We start from the raw sequence: 9,620 nt of genomic DNA, 5'->3' as shown, positions 1-9,620 counted from the left end.
CGCCACTGCCCTTGCCCTGGTTTATAGACAATGGCGCGAAAGACAAAGGCGCGCCCAGACAATTGAGCGCAGCGCGGAGGCGTGTGCCGCTCAAAATTACTGTTTTTAGGGGCTAGGACGGGGGGGGGGTTTGTTGGGGAACCCCCCCACTTTACTTAATAGACATCGCGCCGGCGTTAAGGGGGGTTTGGGGGGTTGTAACCCTCCACATTTTACTGTAAACTTAACTTTTTCCCTACAAACAGGGAAAAAGTGAAGTTTTCAGTAAAATGTGGGGGGTTACAACCCCCCCACACCCCCCACAACGCCCCCATAATGCGGCGCGATGTCTATTAAGTAAAGTGGGGGGGTTCCCCCACACACACCCCCGTCGGAGCCCTAAAAACATTAATTTTGAGCGGTGCGCGCCTCCGCACTGCGCTCAATTGTCTGGGCGCACCTTTGTCCCGGCGCGCTTTTGACCTGACACCCTTCCCTCATGTAATTTCCCTTTTCTTCCTTTCCGATTAAGACATCGTAGCTCCTCCCCACTTCCCTCTTTTATTTTATCTTGCTTCGTCCTTCTTAAGCTTCTCTTTTCACTTTTTTTTTTCTCTCTTTCTGTTTTGTCCCCATTACTTTTTAATTGTGCACCACTCGGGCATTTTATGTGCGACCTATGAAGATTACGATAAACATTTTGATCTGTGCGTAATTTGATATGCGCATAATTCTGCCTTGGACGGTGTCTATTTGTGCCGTTTAATCCACAAGCCCTTGTGCTAATTGGAGTGCCAGTAAACGACACTGTCTCAGAGTGTTTCTTAAGAAAAGATTTTCCAGAGAAAATAAGAACAGATTTCACATGTGCTGTACTGCTGGAAGCGAATCAAAAACAGTCTAACGTGCATAAAATTATGTGCATACGTATTCCTTTTTGCTCAAAATTGTGCACGGAACTGCACTTGCCTTGTGGATGCTCCTGCAGAGCCACTTCACGCCGTCTCAGACCTGGTGATAAATGTTGATTTTTGTGCTCACCTTAAAAATCTTCTCTGCATGGTGGCGTCAGAACAGGGGAGGCCCCAGGGGCCACGGCCTCCCCCACAATTGGCGGTTGACGGCTTGTGCCCGCGCTCCCACCCGTTTCCTGGTATTCTACTTTATATCTTCGGGGCAGCCACTGCACAGTGTCAATGAGCAGGCCAACCCTACTACTATTCGGAAAAATTAAGAGGGGACAGTGCTAGGAAGTTCTTCTTTACCCAGAGGGTGGGGAACGCCTGGAATGCGCTCCCAGAGGGCGTGATAGGACAGAGTTGCACGGTCTGTGTCTGTGTATGGCCGTTTGGTGGAGGATGGGCAGGGGAGGGCTTCAATGGCTGGGAGGGTGTAGATGGGCTGGAGTAAGTCTTAACAGAGATTTCAGCAGTTGGAACCCAAGCACAGTACAGGGTAAAGCTTTGGATTCTTGCCAAGAAATAGCTAAGAAGAAAAAATTAAAAAATTTAAATTGAATCAGGTTGGGCAGACTGAATGGACCATTCGGGTCTTTATCTGCCGTCATCTACTATGTTACTATGTTACTATGTTAGAGTACGCTATTGGGGTTCAAGAAGTGATTGGACAATTTCCTGAAGGAAAAGGGGATTGAAGGGTATAGATAGAGGATTACTATACAGGTCCTGGACCTGATGGGCCGCCACGTGAGTGGACTGCTGGGCGCGATGGACCTCTGGTCTGACCCAGCAGAGGCACTGCTTATGTTCTTATTACTTATCACTTATATATTGCTGAAAAGCGTACGCAGCACTGTACTTTTTTACATTTAATAGATGGCCCCTGCTCAGAAGAGCTTACAGCTTGGGCAGACATGACATAAAGGGTTGGGGATGCAGAACCCAAGGTGAGAAGAGTTAGGAGTCGAAAGCACTCTCAAGGAGGTGGGCTGACATTTATAGACGGTCCCTGCTCGGAAGAGCTTACAATCTAACTTGGACAGGCAGACATGACATATAGGGTTGGGGATGCAGAACCCAAGGTGAGAGGAGTTAGGAGTCGAAAGCACTCAGAGGTGGGCTAACATTTATAGAGGGTCTCTGCTCGGAAGAGCTTACAATCTAACTTGGACAGGCAGACAAGACATATAGGGTTGGGGATGCACAACCCAAGGTGAGAGGAGTTAGGAGTCGAAAGCACTCTCAAGGAGGTGGGCCGACATTTATAGACGGTCCCTGCTCGGAAGAGCTTACAATCTAACTTGGACAAACAGACATGACATAGAGTGTTGGGGATGCAGAACCCAATGTGAGAACCTATAGAGATTCGGGCAGCTTGTTCCAAGCATAAGGCGCAGTAAGGCAGAAAGGACAGAGTCTGGAGTTGGCGGTTGAAGAGAAGGGCACAGGTAAGAGGGACTTACCATCTGAGCGGAGCTTACGGGCGGAAGAGCAGGGGATTATAGGATGAGATAATTGAAGAGAGAAAGTGAGGGGCAGCTGAGTGAGTGCATTTGTAGGTCATAAGAACATAAGAATAGCCTTACGGGGTCAGACCAATGGTCCATCAAGTCCAGTAGCCCATTCTCACAGTGGCCAATCCAGGCCACTAGTACCTGGCCAAAACCCAAGGAGTAGCAATATTCTATGCTACTGATCCAAGCAGTGTCTTCCCCCATGTCTTTCTCAATAACAGGCTATGGACTTTTCCTCCAGGAACTTTGGCTGGCGGACAGGAAGCAGAGGGTAGGAGTAAAGGGGCACTACTCTGACTGGATAGGGGTCACAAGTGGTGTTCCGCAGGGGTCAGTGCTGGGACCACTGTTGTTCAATATATTTATTAATGATCTAGAAACGGGGACAAAGTGCGAAGTTATCAAGTTCGCGGATGACACAAAACTCTCCAGAACGGTCAGAACTGTTGAGGAATGCAAAGACCTGCAGAGCGACCTGAACAAACTGAGTGAGTGGGCAAAAAAATGGCAGATGAGCTTCAATGTGGAGAAATGTAAGGTGTTGCACATAGGGAAGGGGAACTCCAGGTACAGCTATACGATGGGAGGGAGGGTACTCGGGGAAGGCAGCCAAGAAAAAGATCTGGGGGTATTGGTGGATAACACAATGAAGCCGGAGGCGCAATGTGCAGCGGCCTCAAAAAAAGCGAGCAGAATGCTGGGCATTATCAAAAAGGGTATCACTACCAGAACGAAGGAAGTTATCCTGCCACTGTATCGAGCAATGGTGCGCCCACATCTGGAATACTGCGTCCAATACTGGTCGCCATACCTCAAGAAGGACATAGCAACGAGGATGATAAAGGGTATGGAGAACCTTTCATATGCCGAAAGGTTGGACAGGCTGGGGCTCTTTACCCTGGAAAAGCGGAGACTGAGAGGGGACATGATACAGACTTATAAAATCATGAAAGGCATAGAGAAGGTGGAGAGGGACAGATTCTTTAAACTAGCAGGGGCAACTAAAACAAGAGGTCACTCAGAAAAACTGAGAGGAGACAGATTCAAAACGAATGCAAAAAGTTCTTCTTCACTCAACAGGTGGTAGACACCTGGAACGCGCTTCCCGGAGAGGTGATAAGCCAGAGTACAATTCTGGGGTTCAAAAAGGGACTGGATGACTTCCTGGAAGCGAAGGGAATAATGGGGTACAGATAGAGGTTTAACTCACAGGACACTGAGCAAATAGGGTATGGACTTTTTAGGTTAGGTAGGGAACATTTTCAGGTCATGGACCTGGAGGGCCGCCGCGGGAGCAGACTGCCGGGCGCGATGGACCCCTGGTCTGACCCGGCAGAGGCAATGCTTATGTTCTTATGTTCTTATGTTCTTAACTTGTCCAAACCTTTCTTAAAACCAGCCACACTATCCGTGTTTACCACATCCTCTGGCAATGTGTTCCAGAGCTTAACTATTCTCTGAGTGAAAAAAAAATTTCCTCCTATTGGTTTTAAAAAGTATTTCCCTTAACTTCATCGAGTGTCCCCTAGTCTTTGTAATTTTTGACGGAGTGAAAAATCGTTCCGCTTCTACTCTTTCTACTCCTCTCAGGATTTTGTAGACTTCAATCCTATCTCCCCTCAGCTGTCTCTTTTCCAAGCTGAAGAGCCCTAGCCTTTCCTCATACGAGATGAGTTCTATATCCTGTACCATCTTGGTCGCTCTTCTTTGAACCTTTTCTAGTTCCGCTATATCTTTCTTGAGATAAGGAGACCAGAATTGAACACAATTATCCAGGTGGTTGTACCATGGAGTGATACAGGGGTATTATAACATTCTTAGTCTTGTTAACCATCCCTTTTTTAATAATTCCGAGCATCCTGTTTGCTTTTTTGGCCGCCGCCACACATTGAGTGGAAGGTTTCATTGTATTATCTACGATGACACCCAGATCCTTTTATTGGGTGCTAACCCCCAAGGTGGACCCTAGCATCCGGTAACAGTGATTTGGGTTATTCTTCCCAATGTACATCACTTTGCATTGGACACCCATCTTCCAATTTCCTAAGATCTGCCTGCAATTTTTCACAATCTTCAGTGGACTACAATGTTTCCTATTGGTTCAGACAAAACTACAAGATAAAAATATAGATACTGTAAGTGGATATGCAATAGTTATTAGTCAACCCGTTGATAACATGTATCCAATATAGACTACCAGTGGTAATAAGTGGAAAATACTGACCCCTAAGCCAGATCTGATTTTCTTTCTAGATCTGTAATTCATTAAGTCACTGGGACTCCACCACGAATCGATGGCACCTAAGAAAAAGCAGCAGCCAGGGAATATAGGGACTGACAATACATCATATTTTCTGCAGTTGAAGTTAAGGCACTACTGCTCCTGGGGATTTGTCTTCCTTTCTAGAATGTAATATCTATACAACTGACCAAATTGCTCTAAGATATCAATTCAAAACTAGAGGGAAATAAAGTGTCATCCACAAGGCAATGACTTCAGTTATATTTTGTGTTATGCTCTTGTCAGACCAGTGGGGGGCGCTGATGCAAGATTAGCTGCCAAAGAGAATACATCACCTTAAAGACCTGCATTAGAGAATGACACTGGGACAAATTTTCCCAGTCCCCACAGGAACTCATTTTCCCATCCCATCCCTGTGAGTTCTATTCCTGTCCCTGCCCCATTTCTGCAAGCTTTGTCCTCATCTGCACAAGCCCCAAACACTTTAAAATCCTAAGTAGCAACATTCTAGAGCTCAGATTGTGATGTCATAATGCCTCATTCCACCAATGCCTAAGCTCCATCCACTTCTGCACAAGGAAGGGGTAAAATACAGACCTGACGGACTGATCTAAAACCGCACGTCCTTAAAAATCTGAGGTCCACGCCACTTGTAGTTACTGGCTCTCACAGACCTCTATGATAATTTAGCTCTGACGGATCCGTCTCAGCATAGGGAGGGAAAGTATTCGGATCCATCAGCGCTAAAATGTCATAGAGGTCTGTCAGAGCCAGAGACTAAAAGTGGCACGGACCTCAGATTTTTAAATTTACTGAAAACAAACAATATATATACTCTTTAAAGAGCACAGAAAATTTTATATGTGCCAATCTGTGATCCATGAGTAGCGCTTCCGGATGGTTTGCAGACCTTGAAATCATCAAATTACAAAATTATTGTCAATATGAGGATTCGTTTTAGAGCCGCTCCACAAATACTCAATGCTTTTAAATCCTAAGTGGCAACATTCTAGAGCTCAGATTGTGATGTCATAATGCCTCATTCCATCAATACCTGAGCTCCGTCCTCATCTGCACACGCCTCAAACACTTTCAAATCCTAAGTAGCAACATTCTAGAGCTCAGATTGTGATGTCATAATGCATCATTCCACCAATGCCTAAGCTCCGTCCTTATCTGCACAAGCCTCAAACACTTTAGAATCCTAAGTAGCAACATTCTAGAGCTCAGATTGTGATGTCATAATGCCGCATTCCACCAATGCCTAAGCTCCGTCCTCATCTGCACAAGCCTCAAACACTTTCAAATCCTAAGTGTTCCAGGCTTGTGTGGTTAAGGCAGAGCTTATAGGAATGGGGCAGGGACGGAGAAACTGAATTCCTGCGGGGGCAGGGACAAATTTGTCCCCGTGCCATTCTCTACTCTGCATTTCTACCATTTAATTTAATATAGACATTTACATCCATGTCCTTAGTTTGGCTGAATGCTTAGCCAGTGTCAGTGAGTGCTGTGGCAAATAAAAACAGTCTCTGTCACCCATAGGCCCGATGTTTCTCATAATACACAATTAGGGGGGGGGAAGAAGGGACTCCTGATTGGATAAAGTTTTTTTTTTCACTCACAGAAGCTTTTTTTTGTTGATGCTGATTTAGTAGTTGTTGGTTCTGCTTTTGGGTGGCCTATGAACCCCTGGACAGTCCTGGGGACGGTGACAATGTGACATAAACCTGAAGCTGAGGGGGAAGGGGGAAATGGGCAACATATTTTTTGCATTTAATAAATTAAAGGGCTTTTAACAGAAATGCCCAGTATCTGAATACACTGTGGCATACTTAATAGCCAAGTACTGAGCTGAGAAGAAAAGCGACAGAAAGAACGAGGGGAATGAGCTGCTGGGGTGAGGGCTGAGGACTTGCATGCAGCACCGAGATGGGCACTGGGAATGCTTGATGCCATCAGGGGTCACATAATTCTCTGTACACTGCATAGATCCAGGCGTCAGAGGCATGCTTTGGTTTCCAGAGTTATAAAGCTCGGACACTCCAGTAGGGGAACGGAACTAGCCAGAAAGAACATGTAACAGCCCCAAAAATCCATAGGGGGAGGAGGGGGAGCTACATATGTGTGGAAGAGACGATAAGGCACAACTGGGATGGACGAATCTTGCAAGAAACCCAGAGCTGATGTGTTTGCTTGTGCATGCATCTTTCGGGGCAGGTACTGTATGTGGACCACCTAGGTGGAATCGACAGCTCCGTGTGGCTGAAGAAGTTGCAGGCTGCAAGCGGTGACGCAGGCTGCCTGCTAGAGGGGTGGGTGGGAGTGCGAGGGAAAAGGGCTCCGTCTGTGCGCGCACTGCCAGAGCTGCTGCTGGAGCTCCTGCCTGCCTTCCCTGCTCATCCCAGCCCTCCTGCTTCCCCTTCGAATCTTGCCTTTTCCCCGGGAAGGACGGCTCCCCTCCCTGCAGGACACCCAAACGTAAGTGTAAATGCATTTGCGCGTCTATTCTCTTCTCTATCCGTGCGCAGTGTTGGAGCAGCCGCCAGCTACAGGTGAAAACTTCTCCAGGGGAAGCCCGGAGAGTCTCTGCTGGTCGCTTTTGCTGTTTTTAGGAGAAAGAAGGGGAATCTTGTCAAAGGAGGGGGTGAGGGTGGGGAGAGCAGAATCCCCCCCAGATGCCTGCTGTGCTCAGCATCCCTAGATAATGTCTTTTTAAGAAAGTAACATCAAAACACCTGATAACCGCTTCCAGGGTTTGTCCAGCTGTTTCCCTGCAAGACTTCAGAGAGCTTTTCTCAGCAAATATAGACAGTGATTTGTTTGCTTTTTGTATTAAGCAAATATCCACCTGGTGGGGAATTGAAACGTTTTCCTGGGCGATGGGGAGTTTCCCTTAACTTTGCAGCTACCGGATGGAATCTCCTGGAGCCTCAGGTCTTTGGAATCTAACATTCGACTGTGATCCTGGGGGAAATGCAAAAAAATGCATTCAAATTCATATTAAGGAAAACACGCCAGTGTTCAAAAATTTGCATTCGATCATAAAACCCATGGCTTTAAAATACACATAGAAATGGCTGAAAATGGAAATCCTTAATTCATCAGAATAGCATTTTCTAGCAGAAATGATTTCATTAAGTTACCTTGTCAAAGTCTAAGAAATTGCAATAGACCAAAAGGGTATTTGTTGTGTAAGATTAAACATTTTCTATAGGGCATATTTTAAATTAGTCATCTAAATCTTTAAATATCACAGCCAGGGCAAAGCTGCCTGGTGCCCAGATGAATGGATACAGAGCCACACATAAACTGATCCTAATCTACCACCAAAATATAAGGTCTTAAAAACTTTGCTCTGTAAATCAAGTGAATGCTTGCTTTGTCCTTGGTTTTGTCTCCCCAGATGCTGTGTCATCAAACATGAAAACCTCGCTTGCTTAATTTAAAAAAAAAAAAAGGCACCATGGAGCTGGACTACACAGAACTGGCAAACAGCACGGAATTCTGGTTTGCCTCAGTCCCTCAGTTTGATCATTTTCCCACCGAGGTGCCCATCAATGCTTCCCAGAATGCCACAGGCATCCACTTTGACATGACCAGTAACGCCATCCTCACCTTCATCTACTTTGTGGTATGTATCGTAGGGCTGGGCGGAAACACCCTGGTAATCTATGTCATTCTGCGCTATGCCAAGATGAAGACCATTACCAATATCTACATCCTGAACCTGGCCATAGCAGACGAGCTTTTTATGCTTGGACTGCCCTTTCTTGCCATGCAGGTGGCTCTGGTCCATTGGCCCTTTGGCAAAGCCATCTGTAGGGTTGTTATGACAGTGGATGGGATTAACCAGTTCACCAGTATCTTCTGCTTGACTGTTATGAGTATGGACAGGTACCTGGCTGTGGTCCATCCCATCAAGTCCGCCAAGTGGAGAAGACCACGAACAGCCAAGCTGGTCAACGCGGCTGTTTGGATCATTTCCCTGTTGGTTATCATGCCCATTATGATTTATGCTGACATCCAAAATCGGAACGGACGAGACAGTTGTACAATCACTTGGCCAGGCGAATCCTGGTACACAGGATTCATTATCTATGCTTTCATCATGGGCTTTCTGGTGCCTCTCAGTATTATTTGTCTTTGTTATTTATTTATCATCGTTAAGGTGAAATCCTCTGGGATCAGAGTGGGCTCTTCAAAGAGGAAACGGTCTGAAAAGAAGGTCACTCGGATGGTGTCCATAGTTGTCGCTGTCTTCATCTTCTGCTGGCTCCCTTTCTACATTTTTAACGTCGCCTCTGTCTCCATCTCCATTATAGTCACCCCGTTCCTGAAAGGCATGTGGGACTTTGTGGTGGTGCTGAGCTATGCCAACAGTTGCGCCAACCCCATCCTCTATGCCTTCCTGTCCGACAACTTCAAGAAGAGCTTTCAGAATGTCCTCTGCCTTGTCAGGGTGAGCGGGATGGACGACGGAGATCGGAGCGACAGCAAGCAGGACAAGTCGAGACTCAACGAAACCACGGAAACGCAGCGGACTCTGCTCAATGGGGATCTTCAGACAAGCATGTGAGGGCCAGTGGGTCTTCTCTACTCAAAAGCATCGCCACTGCTGGCCCGTTGCTCATCACAAGTTTCTTTATATATTTGACTTGACAGATCAGGCCGACTCTGCTCCCCTGCTAGGTGGCTTGAATGCACAGGGACCTTTCTCATGTGGTGCCACAGAAGAGAATGAACTCAGAAGAAAGAATGTGAGTGTCTCTGCATGTGTGTGTACGTGTGAGTGTGTGTTTGCATATGAACATTATTAAAGCCATGTGTATTTGCCCATATCGACACCCATGCTTAAAAGTATTAGGTCTGTGAGGTCAGGTTGTTGTGCCATGGTAGTGGAGGACTAGCCTGATGGTTAGAGCAGTG

General features: G+C 46.4%; 1 protein-coding gene across 1 annotated transcript; it reads left to right on the top strand.

Annotated features, from left to right (window-relative positions):
• Positions 1–8,157: 8,157 nt before the first annotated feature.
• Positions 8,158–9,398, top strand: SSTR2 (somatostatin receptor 2). The gene has a single exon (XM_033960491.1). It carries the CDS (start codon positions 8,158–8,160, stop codon positions 9,268–9,270), a length of 1,113 nt encoding a protein of 370 aa, XP_033816382.1. The 3' UTR covers positions 9,271–9,398.
• Positions 9,399–9,620: the final 222 nt, after the last annotated feature.

The sequence above is a fragment of the Geotrypetes seraphini genome, chromosome 10 (genome assembly GCF_902459505.1).
Source record: "Geotrypetes seraphini chromosome 10, aGeoSer1.1, whole genome shotgun sequence".
NCBI lineage: Eukaryota > Metazoa > Chordata > Amphibia > Gymnophiona > Dermophiidae > Geotrypetes > Geotrypetes seraphini.
The sequence above is the reverse complement of the archived record's forward strand: the minus strand, read 5'-3'. Positions and strand labels throughout refer to the sequence as shown.

What these genes read in the sequence shown, in the direction of transcription:
- SSTR2 (XM_033960491.1), top strand. Translation starts at nt 8,158, where the DNA reads ATGGAGCTGGACTACACAGAACTGGCAAACAGCACGGAATTCTGGTTT.